We start from the raw sequence: 18,755 nt of genomic DNA on the forward strand, positions 1-18,755 counted from the left end.
CTCTCGGTCTATCTTCTCTCGTCTCTACGTTTCTTCTTTTAATAATTTAGGCAGCACATAACACAAGATAAATATATTTTCCTATCTGTTTAACAAACTAAAAGGAACTGCCTGCCTAATTATTTCTGAATTAGCCATTGCTATCAAATTGCTGAGAGAATTATGATGATCAGGAACTAATAACCACCAAGCTGGTTTATAAACTCCTAGATATACCATCCCCTAACCATAATTATAGGGATTTGCAGCTTTTCAGGATAAATGCCAATGGCATATTAGAATCCCTGAAATCAAATGATAACGTTGAAGATGAAGCTTACCTGATAAATATCATTATCTAAAAGAAATTAAATAAGGAAACAGTAGAAATGTTGTGTTTTAAAATACTGGAAAAGCCACTTCACATTTAAGGAAATAGCTGAATCACTGCTGGAGATTTGTAGGAACATGAGCAATGATGAGACATCTAAACCAAGTAAAACAGATTCTAATATTCAAACTTATTATGAATGGGTGAATAAGAACCTACCCTATAATATGGAAGGAAGTGAATTAAAACCAAACTATTTCCAAGTAAATAAAATCAAATGAAGCAACGGAAACCTTGAAACAATAGGTACCTTCTCTACCACTGAATAAGAAGGCAGAGGTAGCACCCCATACAGGACAGGAGCAAGACCTAAAATTCCAACCATTAAGAAATATGCGTTTTGCTCCGAACAACATAATCCAGTATACTGTGGCAATTACTAAGGGGTTGAAAGGGGAATAAATAGACTAGTAAAGTTAAGAAGGTGCACATTATGCCTAAGTGAATCACACCAAAATTAATAAAAGAACAAAACTGCTTATATGCCCTATATGTAAGAGGGGTACATCATGTTGCTCTATGCGAGATGATAGGGTATGAAACTAAAACAACGTCCTCACATAATGAGACCAATAATGACCAGCCTATCTCTCCTACAGCAGTTTCAATAGCAGAAGTAGAAATCAGCAGTCAAAGATGATTAATGAAGGCCAAGGTGCTGTTCGACACAGGAGCACAGAAAAGCTTTATAAGTAAGGAAACCGTGACATCTTTTAAACCAGGACAAGCTCAATTAAAAATCTCCGGTTTCCTAACTAATAATAATAATAATGACATAGTAAGACCTATCATAAAATGAGGCAAATTTAAAACAAAGATGGTAGTAATCCCAGACATGTACACCAATTTAACCATGAAAGATTATAAGGAGACCGCTGACTTTCTAGAAACAAATCAGCAGATAAAAGCATAGCATCAGATGAAGTGGGTCCAATTCAACTAATAATAGGTTCAGATTACTAAAGGACAATTTCTGTGGAAAACCTTAAGGAAATATGATGCTCAAATGCTGACAGCAACTGGCGGTAATCTTATGGTAGGACCATTGTTACTTGCTAAGAGTGTACTATGAACTCATACAATATATCCCGTCTTTATGACACCAAACCAGTCCCTTTCTGGCTTGTATTGGAGCTCAGATTATCCCTAGTGAACTGCCTAACATCACAGAAAAAAGGAATGAACCTATACATAGGTTATGGCACTTAAACACCACAGGAACAAATCGTAACGTTTCAAATGTCGAAAGGCAAATGACCCAAGATTGTTTTAACAAAACAGTAGAATATAAAGATAGCCAGTATTTGGTCTGATTACATCGAAAAATAAATTAACCATCCCTACCAACCAATTATATTAATGCCAAAAGTCAATTAAACAACTGTTGGACTAAATTAAAGAAAATAAACCAATGATGGAACAATATGATATCATAAGAAATGAAACCGCAAGTAACTTCATAAAGTAGAGGAACCAGTAAATCATAACATAGGCCATTACCTTCCCCATCATGCGGTAAAGAAAGACTCCCCATTAAGCTACCCCAATAAGGTTGGTTTTCAATTGCAGTTCATGAGCAGCCAAGGGAGCAATTAGTCTGAACAATTGTTTGTATATGGGACCCAACCTAACTGAGAACTTACTTGACGTGTTAGTAAAATTCTGTCTCAAGTCATACGCCCTGATAGCCAACATATCTAAAACATTCCTAAAGATAGGTTTAAAGGAAGAAGACAGAGACTACAAAATTCTTATGGCCAAGAGATCCGAGCGATCACAGGAATAGTCTTCTGGATGTATGCAGGCTCATGTTCTAATCCATTTCTGTTATACTCGACATTACATCATCATTTCGACAAAGCTGGTTGTCCTGAAATAGGTCATGCATTTTACATGGACAACTCACAAATAACAGTAGACACAGAGCAAGAAGCGGTGACTTCATATGAAAAGGCAACAAAAGAATGTTTAGCCGTTAACATGCCTCTGCAAAGTTGGAAGAACTTACAAAACCTCCTAAAGAAACGACTTGATTCGTAGTTACCTGTGAGGCAAAACTTACTTGGTATGGAGTGGGATTTGAATGGCGATAGCTTCAATATTCTGAACAAAATCTGACTAAGAGATCCTTACTAAGCTAAATATCTCTCTTATTTGATCCCTTGTGTATAATAAGCCCTATAACAATAAGAGGGAAAATGTTAATACAAGAAGCTTGGGAGAAGAAAATTAGTTGGGATAACGTCCTTGCAGAATATTATTCATCCGAATGGGAGGACTGCATTGCAGGTATTGAGGTCTCCATCCCTTTAGAAGTCGATCTAAATCATAATGACAATGTAGAACTTCATATCTTCTGTGACTTGTCTTCAAAGGCACATGGCATAGCAGCCTACTTAGTCACAGATAATCATAATTAGTTGATAATGTCAAAATTAAGAGTAGCACCGATGAAGACCAGAACCTTGCCTCAATTAGAATTAACGGCAACGGAAATGGGTACTCGGTTAGCTAAGTATTTAGTGGAAACAACCACTAAAGATCAGCCTGGGACCAAGCGGATAAACCCACTCTTTAGGTAAGTAGTAATATGGACCGACAGTGAAATCTTCCTTCAGTGGATTAATATAAATGAAAACAAAAAATCCATATGTGAAAAATAGTGTAAAAAAATTCTGTTGACTCGAAGAGACTTCGAGTACCACCATATTCCTACTGAAGAAAATCAGGCGGATCTCTTAACTAGGGGTATAGCATTATTCAAACTATTAAGGGAAACCGAATGGTTTCACAGGCCAAATTGGTTAACCCAGACACAAAATTGGCCCATCGAAAAGGCATATATAGAGATAGCAGCTAACTTGGTAGAAGTTAAACCTCAGGCCAACCATCGATATTAAGAAATACTCATCTTTCCATAAGTTAGTTAATGTATCCAAAAGAGTATTTCACTTCATCACTCAGAAATTAGGTAAAGCAGTACCACATGCTTTAAAATTTTGGATCAAACAACAAAAAAAATGCATTCTTAGTAGACATCCATAAGGCACTACGGGAAGGATCCAAAATTAAGATTAAACTAATAAAAAATCTTGGGCTATACTTAGATGATGAACAAATCATAAGGTGTCGAGGTAGAATAAAATATGCTGAGCTACCATATAAAAACCATATGAAAAATGTAGCTTCCCTTAAGGAAGGTGACATTACCTTCTGTAAAAAAAAAAAAAAAAAAAAACGAAGAAGAATCGTTCCAATTGGCTTTTAGATAGGATATTAAAAATTGTATCCTGATGAAAATGGTATCTTCAGAATGGCCGAAATCATGATCAATGGACAAAGGACTCTTAGAACTATCAATAAACTAATTCCGCTGGAGTGCTCTCCCGAACCCACCGCGAGCAACCTTGTTGAGGTCAGCAGACCCGGAGAGTTGCCCTAGGTTTGGGAAAGAACAGATATTGAGATGAGGACCAGGCTCTCCCGCGTAGCGTCTCAAAGGTTTCGGAATAGGTGGAGGCATTTAATCTCAGTTGGTCATATTACCTGAATATAGATTCAGGTAATGCCCGGCTCTAGGATGTGGAAATCTCCACCCTTATCACGCATATTATCAATGCATTATTGATTTGTGCTGTGATTTGTATATAAGTTGTAAAGTTATTTTAGTACAAATTAATATTAGCTATTAAATTAAATAAAAGCAAGGTAGAAGTGTACGAAATGCGTATAGCTTATGGCGAGTAGAGCAAATGTCATGGTTATGGTGGCCCTGCCACCATAACAAGTTCTTTCAAGATATATTTCTGCCACTTTACCACTTGCAACCTGTCAAATTCAGTAAGTTAAGAAGAACTTAGAAGCTCGGAACCACTGGTTAATCTCAAGGAAGCTGGCTTAGATACGAAAACATGATCAGCCGCTGGCCAGGAACCCAGCGACTCCGATTCACCACCCAGCCGTCACCTAACTCCCAGTCACGTATACCACAGCTAAGTTATTAGTTACTTATAATTATATTTAGCGATGCTTTCTGTGACTGTGTGTTACCTGGGAGATAATTGGGTGAGTGTTAAGGGCAAAACAAAAATTCCCACATTATTATTCTGCTTCTAGAACCTTACGTACCGACAAAAAACCTGTCTCTTTCATTCGGGGCACCAAAAACTGATAACTCAGCTGTGGTCAGAATTAGCGGGAGTGGTGGCGACCAGGGTTGGGATCTTTGATAAGGATAGGAGAAAATCAAGTGGCCTCACCAACTGACCATCTTATTCCTGAGGAGTAATGACATAAACAGAGAAATGGACCCCAGGGATGTGACTGAACACATTAATAGCATAACAAGGCAAATAGAAAGCTGTTGTTCCTCAGAGGTGGTCATTGTCCTGATAGAACCGAGAAACACAGCAGAACCGAGGCCAGATAGAATGAATCCAAGGGCATATGACCAGATTAACAGATCCATCAACAAAGCAGAGAGAGGAAATTTTATTCTGCGTTCATTGGTATGTGTCTACTCTTGTTGAGACAAGAAAAAAATGGTGAAAATTGTAGAAAACTGATGGCGGGTTTATAAAAAGTTTTATTTGTATTCTTTTTTTCTATGTTGGAGAGACACCGGTCAATCCATTGATAAAAAAAAAAGAAAAAAGCCCACTGAGATGCCGGTCCCCGAAACAGGGTCCAAAGCGGTAGTAAAAAATTGAACGATAAATATCTTGAAACCTCCACATCTTAAAGGAGTTCAAGTCATAGGAAGGTGGAAATACAGAAGTATGCTGGGAGTTTCAGAGTTTACCAGAGAAAGGGATGAATGATTGAGAATAATGGTTAACTCTTGCATTAGAGAGGTGGAAAGAATAGGGGGTAAGAGAAAGAAGAAAGTTTTGTGCGGCGAGGCCGCGGGAGAAGGGGAGGCATGCAGTTAACAAGATCAGAGGAGTAGTTAGCATGAAAATAGCAGTGGAAGATAGCAAGAGATGCAACATTGCAGCGATGAGAAAGAGGCTGAAGATAGTCAGTTAGAGGAGAGGAGCTAATGAGACAAAAAGCTTTTGATTCCACTTCCTGTCTAGAAGAGCGGTATGACTGGGATCACCCCAGACATGTGAAGCATATTCCATACATGGATGGATAATGCCCTTTTACAGAGTTAGCAGCTGGAAGGGTGAGAAAAACTGGCCTAACTTCATAGAAGCTGTTTTAGCAAGAGATGAGATGTGAAGTTTGCAGTTCAGATTACTATGCAGGGTGTAACGCGAGTTTCTGCAAATACTGAAAGAGATGAAAGAATGTGTAATTCTGAGTAGAAAATGTTCTATACACATAGGCATTTTAAGACTTTGTCAGAGAATTTGAAAATGTATGGGTGTGTTCTGCGTGTAGCTATGTGGTGACGGACAGACGGTTGCATTGTCGCAGCCTCGGAGGTGCCATTTGCTCAAATTACGAATGGTTAAATCTTATTTTTTGCAGGGATCCAGCAAAATCCGATGTGGTAGCTTCTACGCTGTAAAAAGAAGAGCCACTCGAGAATCGATAAAACAAGTGGGTGAAAGGAAGAAGGGCTAAAATGGTGAACAGCGGAAAGAACACTGCGGCTGTAGCTAAAAATTGTAAAAGATGAGACGGGAAGAGTAAAAATAATTCTTACAGCTATTATAATGGCAGAAAGCTCTGCTTTAAAAACAGAAGCAACACTGGGGAGCCTACTGCCTCCAAAGAAGGAAGGAAAAATAATACCAAATCCGGGTCCGCCTGCGGATTTTGAACTGTCCGTAATTACAAGGATGGAGCCGGAATGTGTGGAATAGTGTTCCAAGAATAATGCACGAGGCTAAAAATCTGGTAAAAAGTTATTATTAGGAATATCAGGGCCACATACAGAAATGTCTGTAAATTGCCAGTAACCAACTCTAGGATATCTACAGGGACCTACAGAAACGGAAGGTTTATTTAATACCACCATAGCAGAAGTTTAGGCAAATTCGTGAGAGATACATTTAAATGGGAACGTGAATCACGGGAGATGACCACACAAGAAACAGAGTCACGAAGACGTTGAACACGATAGCAGCACCTCAAAGACTGTTGACACAAGTCCAGCGGAAGGATTCCACCATCTACCAGTAAGCTAGGATTGTAAGCTAGGCATGGTGCACCGAGTCCAACACACAAAGCCGATCGAGCCTCAAGAGCAGAAGAATAAACTTCACAGCCATAACCCAACAGGATAAGAGTTCGGTGCAAGAGAAGGAGGGTCTGTTTATCAGCTCCCCAAGAAGTATGAGCCAAGACCCTAAAGACTGACAGCGCTTTCATACATGTTGCCTTGATATAATGAACGTGAGTCTGTCAGGGTGAGCACCTCGAAGGCGGCAAAAATGTATGGCCACAGTCTTCAAGGCCGAGAAACAAAATCCACGTGTTACAGCCGAATGAAAAATCTGTGCATAAGGGCTATTGATAGTTTTGTCCCATAAGTATTTTTAATAAAATAAATTGAGAATCTACATTTGCAACAATGGGTTTTGATAATATAAATGGGTTGAGATTGGTTTTGATGTAGAATAAGATGCTGCCTCCGTTTTTATTTACTCTTCTTTTTTTTCCAAATATTGTGTAACTGTGAAGTTTGTATTCAGCCAAATAGTCCCGACTTCCACATTTAACCATGATTCTGTTACCCCGATTATATAGTAGTTTTCTGAAAACGCTATTTCCTCAAGTCTGAAAATTTGTTACGTAAGCCACGAGCGTTCACATGAAAACCTAAAGTATATTGCGAATAGACTGCTCTGCGTCTTCTAAGTGATGAGAGTGCGCGATCCTCCTGGCGGTTTTTTGGTCTGAAACTGGAAATTTTGTTACTTAACAGCCTGCCGAGCCGTGCTGTTCCAACTCCGTTGAGGTGTAAACCATTCTCCTGAAATAGGAATGGTCTAATATAGAAATCGTCCCTTCCGAGGGTTTAGGCCAGCGAAGGCATGGAAAACATCATTGCGAAGAATTTTAATAGGTGGCATGAAGTAGTCAGAGGGTGGAGAAGAGTGGAGGAACAAACCCAGAATCGTCCAAGGTGGAGTTTTTAGCAAAAGGTTGAGCGAAGAGTTCAGCCTAGAAATAGTTGATAGCAGTGGTGCCATCTGGTTGAAATAAAGGAGGGAAAGAAGAAGAAGCAAAGTTATTGGAGATATTTTTGGCTAGATGCCAGAAGTCACGAGGGGAGTTCGATCTTGAAAGGTTTTGACACTTTCTGTTAATGAAGGAGTTTTTGGCTAGTTGGAGAACAGACTTGGCATGGTTCTGGGCAGAAATATAAAGTGCATGAGATTCTGGTGATGGAAGGCTTAAGTACCTTATGTGGGCCATCTCTCTATCATGTATAGCACGAGAACAAGCTGGGTTAAACCAAGCTTTAGAAGGTTTAGGACGAGAAAAAGAGTGAGGAATGAACGCCTCCATGCCAGACACTATCACCTCTGTTATGCACTCAGCACACAAAGACGGGTCTCTGACACGGAAGCAGTAGTCATTCCAAGGAAAATCAGCAAAATACCTCCTCAGGTCCTCCTAACTAGCAGAGGCAAAACGCCAGAGGCATCTTCGCTTAGGGGGATCCTGAGGAGGGATTGGAGCGATAGGACAAGATACAGATATGAGATTGTGATCGGAGGAGCCCAACGGAGAAGAAAGGGTGACAGCATAAGCTGAAGGATTAGAGGTCAAGAAAAGGTCAAGGATGTTGGGCGTATCTCCAAGACGGTCAGGAATACGAGTAGGGTGTTGCACCAATTGCTCTAAGTCGTGGATGATAGCAAAGTTGAAGGCTAGTTCACCAGGATGGTCAGTGAAGGGAGAGGAAAGCCAAAGCTGGTGGTGAACATTGAAGTCTCCAAGAATGGAGATCTCTGCTAAAGGGAAGAAGGCCAGAATGTGCTCCACTTTGGAAGTTAAATAGTCAAAGAATTTCTTATAGTCAGAGGAGTTAGATGGGAGGTAAAACAGCACAGATAAATTTAGTTTGAGAGTGACTCTGTAGTCGTAGCCAGGTGGTGGAAAACTCGAAATATTCAAGAGCGTGGGCACGAGAGCAGGTTAAGTCATTGCGCACATAAACGCAGCATCCAGCTTTGGATAAAAAATGAGGATAGAGAAAGTAGGAGGGAACAGAAAAGAGGCTACTGTCAGTTGCCTCAGACACCTGAGTCTCAGTGAGGAAAAGAAGATGAGGTTTAGAAGAGGAGAGGTGGTGTTCTACAGATTGAAAATTAGATCTTAGACCGCGAATGTTGCAGAAGTTAATGAAGAAAAAGTTGAGGGGTGTGTCAAGACACTTAGGGTCGTCGACAGAAAGGCAGTCCGACCTGGGGACATTTATGGTCCCCTCCCCAGATGAGGACTCCGAGGATGGTGTAGGAGTCGCCATGATGATTTTAAAATTTTTGAGTGAAGGGTGTGTGTGTTATTAGGTTTTGTGTGGAGGAAGAGAGTTGTCTTTAAAGGGCAGGCTGTGACTGCCCCCTTGTGTTGTGACACACAAAGGGAAACGTTCAGTGAGGTCACAGCTGGGTTTAATGATAAGTTCACAGCACCCCCTGAACAGCGCTTTAGACCTCACTGGGAGTAATTATCGTTTCGGCAGGTGTCTTGTGCCTCCTCCCCTACCCTGTTCCTTCCCCGTTCCCTCCCTTTTTCTTTGTCATGTGACTCACCCCCATGCATCTGAGGCTGCGCGTGGGCCTGAGAGATGCAACCTAGCACTTCAGTCGGGCACTTGTCATAAGAGAAGGACGCAAATAGTTTGCTAGAGTGACGAAGCACTGGCACATGAGTTGAGAGCGGTAAGTTAGTGGGCCATCGTTAGTAGTTATTCCCTGAGTGTCAACGGCAGTAGGCATCTGTCTTTGCTAGGTTGGATAAACACCTGTCACAGGCTTGACTGAATGTGTGTGCCAGTTTTATTCGTGGTGGACTACGAGTCTTACCCTCTCTGTCCCTGCATCCTAATGGTTGTGTCGTGTTGAGAGCGTGAGCGTGGTGTACTAGTGTCATTAGTATTTTTGTGCTGTTACATGCTACTGGCTTTCAGATATTGCTCCTGGGAGCTCTGAAGCCAGAGGATTTTTATAACTCTGCATGTGTGTAGCTGCCTGTAGGCCTCTAGCAGATTGCAGGTAGACTATTCATGTGCAAGAGAATATAATGTTCTGTGAGTGTGGGTGGTTTTGTCTCTAGTGGGAGGTAGCTCACAGAATGCTCATACTTGTGTATCCTTTGTTTTAGCTGTCGTCCCCTAGCACGTGGTTTGCGATTCTTTCCCTGCAAGAAGGAATTGGTTTGATGTTTGTTACATTCCTTTCTCAGTGGGCAGTTAAACGGAGTGGCGACCTTATAGATTTGATGGTTGCTGGCAACCAGTAGGTACCTGTATTCGTGTCTTTGTGTCCTGCACTAAGCTACGTAGGAGGTAGCTTAGGGAAGGTGACCTAAGTCAGTGGTAGCTGTGAGAGGGGCTGAACCTGTGTTGTAACAATATGTAGAAACAATAGCTATAGTGGAACCACACTAATTTGGTATACGGGGTGCTGGTTGTCACGTTTACAGTCGACAGGCATCTGAACACTTCTCTTTCGCTCATACTACCTTCCTTTGCCTTAATTATTTCAAAATTATTGATATATATGACTGCATGTTTTTAATGTCTTTCGATTTGATGATGGAACAACGACACTATATCTTCCGGTACACTTGGCAACGCGTATAGACCGTACGGCGTTGCCATCCAGTGTCCTTGACACATGAATACCTCAGGCCGCGCTCTTTTGGCCATTGTCAGGTCACTCTGTGGTTGAGTGAGGTGGCAACAGCGTCAAGAGGTACAACCAACAATTACCAATTACCAACCAATTACCAAGTTAGTCTAGTTCCACTATAGGTAGTAAATGGAACGGGTACTAAAGATGTAAATCAATATCAAGTAGTACTGTGAAGCGCAATGAGTAGTGAATGGAGCGTGTGCGCTCACCTATTCTCCCTGTAATATGTAGCTAGGATAAATGAGGGAGGGGGAAGGAAAAGGAAGGTATGGGGGAGTGGTTACCTATACATAAAGCGGCATAATTTTACGCATCCGTATGTACGTACATTTGTAGCGAAGGTGAGGTGCTACTTGGCCGCCCGGAAGTTGCTCAAGCGAGAAGTGTAGGCTCCGAACTATGACTCTTGGTCATATCAGTGTTTAGTCCTTGAAGGGTAACAATTTCCAGTGTCATAGCAGTGTAGCTCTGGCAAAGGAAACTTAGCCTGGGTATTCTCTGTTTATTCAGCAAAAACATGAACAATATTTACAGAAATTACTTAACATAACAAACGACACACACAAAATTATAGAAAAAGAGAGTGTATGTGTGTGTGTATGTCTGTGTGAAGAAAGGAGTAATAAGATGTGTTGAGAAGATGTGTAACACATGTGTCAAAGAGCGTGCACAGAATGTGTAAAGTAAGAGATATGTATAAAGTGAGGAAAGAAGAGATGAAAGACAAAAGTCTGTGCAGTAGAGAGAGTGAAAACGAAAGGATGAAAATATAACAGAAAACGGAGTGCTAGGAGCGGTGACTTGTGTCCCGCTACAGTATTCCCCCCCCTAGTGACGAGGGAGGAGGAACGTAACCGTCTTCTGGTGCCGAGTGGTGTTGGTGGCGACGTTCTGGCCGATGGTGTTGATGACGGCCGGGTCACTGTGAAGGAGGTAGGCAGGCTTGACTCGGTCGATGGAGATGGTGTCAGCCTTACCATCCTTGTCCACAGTGACCGTCTTTCTCCTCCTGCTCAGGACTTTGAATGGGCCTTGGTAGGGCTGCTGCAGGGGCTTCTTCACGGCGTCAACCCTGACGAACACGTGCGTGCAAGTGTCCAGATCCTGGCTGACAAAAGTCTTGGAGGGAGACGTGCGAGGCTGGACAGGCTGCAGACGCTGCATGAAGTCAGAGAGGTTGGCAGCAAAGTCCTGAACGCTGCAAGGAGTAGAGCGAGGTGCAGGAGTTAGGAGTTCGCCAGGTAACCTGAGCTTGGTACCATAAACGAGCTCGGCGGAGGAGTGGTGTAGGTCTTCCTTTAGTGATGTCCGTATGCCAAGGAGGACGAGAGGAAGTGCCTGGAACCAGTCTGCACGTGTGGCAGAGGCAGCTAAGGAAGACTTCAGCTGCCGGTGGAATCTTTCAACGGTGCCGTTTGCCTACGGGTGGTAACTGGCTGTCCTGAAGCGTTGGATGCCTAGTAGTGACATCACCTTGTCCCACATACTGGAATCGAACTGGCTGCCACAGTCAGAAGTGAGGCTGAGAGGGACACCGAACCTGGAGATCCAAGTAGTGATGAAGGCACGTGCGACGGAGTCCGTTGTGATGTCAGCCAAAGGTGCAGCTTCCGGCCAGCGTGTGAAGCGGTCGACGCAGGTGAGAAGGTACCGTTAACCGTCAGAGTAGGGTAGTGGTCCAACGAGGTCGACATGCACGTGGTCGAACCGTGAAGAGACTGGAGTGAAGGTGGCCGCAGGAGAGCGTGTGTGTCGCCACACCTTGGAGGCTTGGCACTTGACACATGTGCGGGTCCACAGCCTGACGTCTTTGTTGATGCCAGACCAGATGAAGCGTGAGGTCATCATCTGCTGAGATGCTTGGATGCCAGGGTGGGAGAGGTCGTGCAGCTGACGAAAAACACGATACCGGTGTGTCTTCGGCAGGTAGGGCCGACAGGAATCGGTGGAAGTGTCAGCGTAAACGTGCACTGTGGTTCCTGGGAGTTGTATCTTCTTCATCTGTAGTGCGGGGTTGTCTTGGAGTTGCCGCAGCTCTTCATCGTTGGCCTGGTCAGCAGCGATGGCAGTGTAGTCGATGGGAGAAGATGACACAGCAGAGATGTTGCGCGAGAGAGCATCAGCTGGGGCGTTGTGTTCACCTTTGACGTAGCGCAAATCCGTGGTGAACTGCGAGATGAAGTCGATGTGACGCAGTTGTCGGGGTGAACAGGAGGTCTTGATGTGCAGGGACTTCGAAGTGAGTGGCTTGTGGTCGGTGTATACATGGAAGTTGCGACCTTCCACGAAGTACCGGAAACGCTTGATGGCCTTGTAGACGGCGAGAAGTTCCCTGTCGTAAGTACTGTACTTGGATTCCGCCTTGTTAAATTTCTTTGAGAAGAAAGAGAGCGGTTTCCAACCTCCGTCGACATACTGCTGTAGAACTGTTCCGATGCCGATGTCAGAAGCGTCTGTGGCGATAGAGATGATGCCATCTGGGGCAGGGAAGCTGAGAGGTGAGACGGAGCTGAGAGCTTGTTTTGCTGCTGTGAAAGCTTCCTCAGTGGCTGGAGTCCAGACTAAGGAGATGGACTGTCCTCTCTTGCAAGGCTTGATCATCGCGTAGAGCGGCTGAAGAAGTAGTGAGCAGCTGGGGATGAAGCGGTTGTAGTAGTTCAGCATCCCCAGGAATTGCTTGAGTTGGCGCTGTGTTGTAGGCTTGGGGAAGTTCTGGATGGACTCGCACTTTTCTTGCAGTGGAGTGATGCCTTCCAAGGAGACAGTGTGGCCAAGGAAGGTGATGGAGGGGACCCCAAACACAGACTTGTCGACGTTGACTTGCACCCCGTAGTCTTGCAAACGGGTGAGTACTTGCTGGAGGTGCTGTTGGTGCGTCTCTGCGTCAGGACTGGCGATGAGGAGGTCGTCGATGTACGCGAAGCAGAAGGGGAGACCTCGAAGGACTTCGTCAATGAAGCGTTGGAAGGTTTGAGCGGCATTCCTCAAACCAAAGGGCATCTTGACGTACTCGAACAATCCGAAGGGTGTGATGAGAGCAGTCTTCGGAATGTCCGCTGGATGGACGGGGATGTGGTGAAAAGCTTTCACAAGGTCGATCCTCGAAAACTAGGTGCATCCGGAGAGCTGAGAAGAGAACTCCTGGATGTTAGGCACTGGGTACCTGTCCTCGACGGTGCGCGAGTTGAGAGCGCGGTAGTCTCCACATAGTCGTAGTTCGCCATTTTTCTTAGGCACGATGTGGAGAGCGGAAGACCAGTTGCTGGAGCTGGGCCGTATGATGCCTTGCTGAATGAGGGACTCGAACTCTGCCTTGGCTTGTCTGGCGCGCTCTGGAGCTAGGCGGCGGGCCTTGGCGTGGGTAGGAGGTCCCTTGGTCTCGATGTGGTGCGAGACGTGGTGTGTGACCGGCTTGCTGGCTGAGTACGGCTGCGTCAGCATAGGGAAGGACTTCAGCAGGGAGGAGAACTGGTGGTCTGCCTTGACGAGGGAGATCTGTGTGCTATCACCATGAGTGTTTAGTCCTTGAAGGGTAACGATTTCCAGTGTCATAGCAGTGTAGCTCTGGCAAAGGAAACTTAGCCTGGGTATTCTCTGTTTATTTAACTTAACTTAAATGGTTAATGGAAATGAAATGGAAAGACTGTAGAGAGAAAAGACTGTGGGCAGACCACATTGCTATTTTTATATAGGAGGTTTTGTCTGTGTCTGCATCGGTGGTTCAGTGGTTGTTAGCAAAAACATGAACAATATATACAGAAATTACTTAACATAATAAACGACAGACACAAAATTATAGAAAAAGAGAGTGTATGTGTGTGTGTATGTCTGTGTGAAGAAAGGAGTAATAAGATGTGTTGAGAAGATGTGTAACACATGTGTCAAAGAGCGTGCACAGAATGTGTAAAGTAAGAGATATGTATAAAGTGAGGAAAGAAGAGATGAAAGACAAAAGTCTGTGCAGTAGAGAGAGTGAAAACGGAAGGGTGAAAATATAACAGAAAACGGAGTGCTAGGAGCGGTGACTTGTGTCCAGCTACACATTGCACTCTGCATGCGTTCAGACATGCCAATTTTTCGTCATCAGTGAATCTACCAGGCAGTTTGCTCCTTACCATTGGCGTGTGCACAGTACTTGTCGGAAGTATTGATGGAAGGCGTCGATCTGGATGTTGAAATGTTGATTCGCCTGGAACAAGACAGGCCAGTTCTCTAGGACAAAAGCATAGAGTTCTGTCAGTCTAAGGCTCCTTTCACACGTATCGAACTCGCCGCACGCCGTCCGCGACGCTACATCGTGCTCTCAAATATCCATGTATGTCTATGGAGGTTTTCACACGTCACGACCACGGTCATAAATCGTTGTCATTACAGCTCCCATTGGATGCCAGTGTCGTGCTAAATTTCTCCCGGGTGACGCCACTGCGCATGTGCACCATATTGAGGGGACAGCATCAAAACATCACCCAGGTATTTTATATATTTTTATTTGCTATCAACTACTTTTTGAGGTTTTACTGGCAAATTACTATTGCTTTATTGTATGTGGATATGTTAGGATAGGAATGGAGCAAGTAAACATGCAATTAAAAATAAAGTAAGTAGTGAGTGATAACAAAGCACCAAAATCTTCTCCCTTTGCATGTCAAGCCCTACCACCATGTTTTAAATTTTGTGTATTTTACGTATTGTCAACATCGGTATGGAATTTTATTGACAAATTACTAATGTTTCATTGTCTGTAGAGTATTTTAAACATAAAACATGGTTGTAGGACTTGACACATGCAAAGGGAGAGGATTTTGGTGCTGTTATCATTTACTAGTCTTGTTTACTTGCTGTATTCCTACCTTAAAATATTGAACAGGCAGTGAAACATTAGTCATTTGTCAATAAAACTCCATAACGATGCTGATAATGGGTAAAATAGATAACGTGGTGGTAGGACTTGACACTTGCACAGGAAGATTTTGGTGATCTGTTATCACTCACTACTCTTGTTTAATTGCTCCATTCCTAGCCTAACATATCCATATAAAATGAAGCAATAATGATTTATCAATAAAACCTCAAAAATTAGTTGATAATAGGTAAAATATACGAGTATATAAAATACCTGGGTGATGTTTTGATGGTGTCACCTCAGTATGGTGCGCATGCGCAGTGGCGTCTCCCGGGAGAAATTTGGACCCGGGAGAGATTTGGCACAATACCGGTACGATGAAGCGCCATGGACGGCGTGAAATTACGACACGCTATGGACGCTTTCAGACTTGTCGACCGTAGAAAGAAAGAAAAGAAAAAATATTGAGACCGTACACTCAACCGCGCGTTCGATGGGATGCACGGCGTTATGTCGCGAACGACGGAAGGCAAAAAGTCGATTCATGTGAAAGCAGTTTTACTGAGACTGAAGTCCATTTACGACTTTTCTGGCCACTCATCCATTCTATTCAAGTTTCCTCTGGAATACGTTACTTTTGATTGATTTTTACAGTCCAACATCTCTCACTTTAGATTATACTTCTATAATGTCAGTCATCACAAACAGCCTCATCCCAACAATAATTTGCAGTTAGATGATATTCATTATTCTTCTTTTGTGTTCCCTTGTCTCCAGGTGAGATGTGGGGATCGAGGATGGAGAACAACACGTGGACCGGGATGGTTGGAATGCTGGGCAAAGGAGAAGCTCACCTGAGCATTGCTAACCTGTTCGTTACTAATCTGCTGGGGAGGAGAGAACACCAGGAGTTCAGCACACCATTAGATAATGTCGTGGGTCTAAGTGATTGAACACAAGGAAATAACAGAAGCTGCAAGAAGCCATCAGGCCTACACTTGGCAGTCCTTGTATTAAATATACCTACTTGTTTCTACTTATCACCCTTATCTGTAAATTTGACTAATCTTCTTTTAACCCCTAAAGGGCTGGGATGTTTCTAAATCACTACTTCCCATACGGTAGTGTTTTGGCAAATTCATGGAAATTGCTTCATTTCCATTATGAATTTCAAAGCTGTGAATTAATATCTTTAAATTCAAGAGCACTAAACACTCCTGCAATTGAAAAGTTCCGAAGTGAATGATGGGGGAGGAGAGAGGGAGACTGATGAAGAAAGTGGGGAATTCTTGGGGAGCAGAGAGAGAGAGAGAGAGAGAGAGAGAGAGAGAGAGAGAGAGAGAGAGAGAGAGAGAGAGAGAGAGAACTGTGAGAAAGCAGTTATGGAGTAAGATAAAAGGGACGAAAAAGGTGAAAATAAACACGAATGAAAAAAAAAAATGGAAGTAGAAGAGTAGGGAAGCGAGAGCGGGAAAGGGTGGGAAAGGAAAGATAAAGAAAGTGGTGTGTGAAAGAAAAGTAGTAACGAAGAAAAAAAAAAAGGGGGTAATGGAACATGTGGAGATAAAGGAGTTGGAAAAGGAAGGGACAGGAGAGGAGGGAAAACTTATTAAATGAGGATGTAAAAGTTAAAAGCAAAGATAAAAAAAAAAAAAAACATCAAGACCACTCACGATTGAAAATCTACGATTGAAAATCTGTTTAAAGTTAAAAAAGATGAGAAAAAAATAGATGAAGTATCAAAAGAAGTATTTATAAGAAAAATAATGGGGAAAAACCGAGAAGACAAAAACCTAAAATAGCCAAAAGAAAACTCAGGAAAACTCTGAAGAACAGGTCGAATTGGAAAAGATGAAAAAAAAAAAAAGTCATCCTACTCCTGTTTCTTTACAGGTAACTTGCTGCTTAATTAAGGTATCCCCATCCCTGCCCAAGTGGCAGGCTATCATTTGGCCATTCCTCTTAGAGACCTGGATTGCCCTATTGGCCTGCCTCCTCTTAAGTGGGCCTCTCACCTATTTCCTCTCACAACTAAGGTAAGAGAGAGAGAGAGAGAGAGAGAGAGAGAGAGAGAGAGAGAGAGAGAGGAAGGGAAGACAGATGAGAAGACATGCTACAGATGCTGGCGCAGCAAATGATTCCTATCAAGATCCAGTCTGACCAACTGGCTTTTCCTCTTTAATCTTTATGAAGCTTCGAGAGGTAGCAGGATTGTTTCATCACTTCTACTAGGAAAGCGTCACTACACATTATACACACATCACAGAATGCCCATCAAAATAATCTAGCAGGGCCTTTTTCCAGAAAACTCTCAAGTTTAATTTGTTATGATAAGAAACTCTTCGAGTCGTATGTTATATACATCAATCGATAGCCCTTTTGATTCTGCAAATAATGGTGTGTTCAGTCTCACTTAAGTCTCATTTGAATGCTGAAAATTTCTGAATACTGACAGCATCTTTATCATTTACATACTAGGTATTAACCACAAGAAACTCAATATAGCCTCGTTTTGAAGCTTACGAGTTGTATACTGTGTCATAGCATACTTGAAATAGAGATGTATCGGATGTCATTTATACCAAATAGCGGGTGCGGATGCGATTATCAAATTATGACATCCTCAAGGAGGTGGATGAGGATGTGGTCAGGATTTCGGAATTTTGACAGCATTTCCAATTACATACCAAATGCATATCGAAAGTAAACTAAATGCATAGCGAATTTCTACCGAGTACAAACCGAATGAGAACTGAACCCAAACCGAGCGCGCACCAACTGCCGAAACGATAATTACTACCAGTGAGGTCTGAAGCACTGAATCATGGAGTGCTGTGAACTTATCATTAAACCCAGCTGTCACCTCACTGAACTCACAACACAAGAGGACAGGCACAACCTGCCCTTTAAAGACAACTTTCTTCCTTTACATGAAACTGCAAGCACCTAATTACACACACACACCCTTCACTCAAAACTCAAAATTATCAAGGCAACTCCTACACCAGCCTCGGAGTCCCCATCTGGGGAGGGGACCACAAATGTCCCAAGATCAGACCGCTCTTCTGGTATCGATCTTAAGTGTCTTGACATCCCCCCCACCCTCAATTTTCGCTTCATTAACTTCGTGTAACAATCACGGTCTTAGATCCAATTTTCAATCTGTAGAACACCACCTCTTCTCTACTAAACCTCACCTTTTCCTCACTGAAACACAGGTGTCTGAGGCATCTGACAGTAGCCCCTTTTCTGTTCCCTCCTACTTTCTCTATCCTCATTTTCAATCCAAAACTGGATGTTGTGTCTACGTGCACAACGACTTAACCTGCTCTCGTGCCCACGCTCTTGAATCTTCCAAGTTTTCCACCATCTGGCTACGACTATAGTCACTCTCAAACTAAGTTTATCTAAGCTGTATACCTCTCATCTAACTCCTCTGCCTATAAGAAACTCTCTGACCTCTTAACTTCCAAAGTGAGCACATTTTGACTCTATTCCCTTTTGCGCAGATTTCCATTCATGAAGACTTCAATGTTCGCCACCAGCTTCGTCTTTCCTTTCCCTTCACTGACCATCCTGGTGAATTAGCCTTTAACTTTGCTATCCTCCATGACCTAAAGCAATTGGTGCAACACCCTTCTCGTACTCCTGACCGTCTTGGAGATACGCCCAACATTCTTGACCCTTTCCTAATCTCTAATCCCTCGGCTTATGCTGTTAT

General features: G+C 43.0%; 1 protein-coding gene across 2 annotated transcripts in view; it reads left to right on the plus strand.

Annotated features, from left to right (window-relative positions):
- Positions 1-18,755, plus strand: part of LOC135106639 (uncharacterized) — a 168,453-nt gene that overhangs the window by 97,823 nt on the left and 51,875 nt on the right. Inside the window, exons 5-6 of one of the 2 annotated variants that reach the window (XR_010271396.1) lie at positions 15,812-15,969; positions 16,928-17,070. Coding sequence is in view for 1 of the 2 variants with exons in the window: in XM_064015944.1 (XP_063872014.1) it covers positions 15,812-15,892 (81 nt within the window). In the remaining variant the exon portion in view is untranslated. Of the gene's footprint in view, positions 1-15,811; positions 16,392-16,927; positions 17,071-18,755 lie in introns of those variants that run through there. The other variant, XM_064015944.1, reaches the window with a different exon arrangement.

Source organism: Scylla paramamosain, chromosome 2 (assembly GCF_035594125.1).
Source record: "Scylla paramamosain isolate STU-SP2022 chromosome 2, ASM3559412v1, whole genome shotgun sequence".
In the NCBI taxonomy this organism is placed as follows: Eukaryota; Metazoa; Arthropoda; class Malacostraca; order Decapoda; family Portunidae; genus Scylla; species Scylla paramamosain.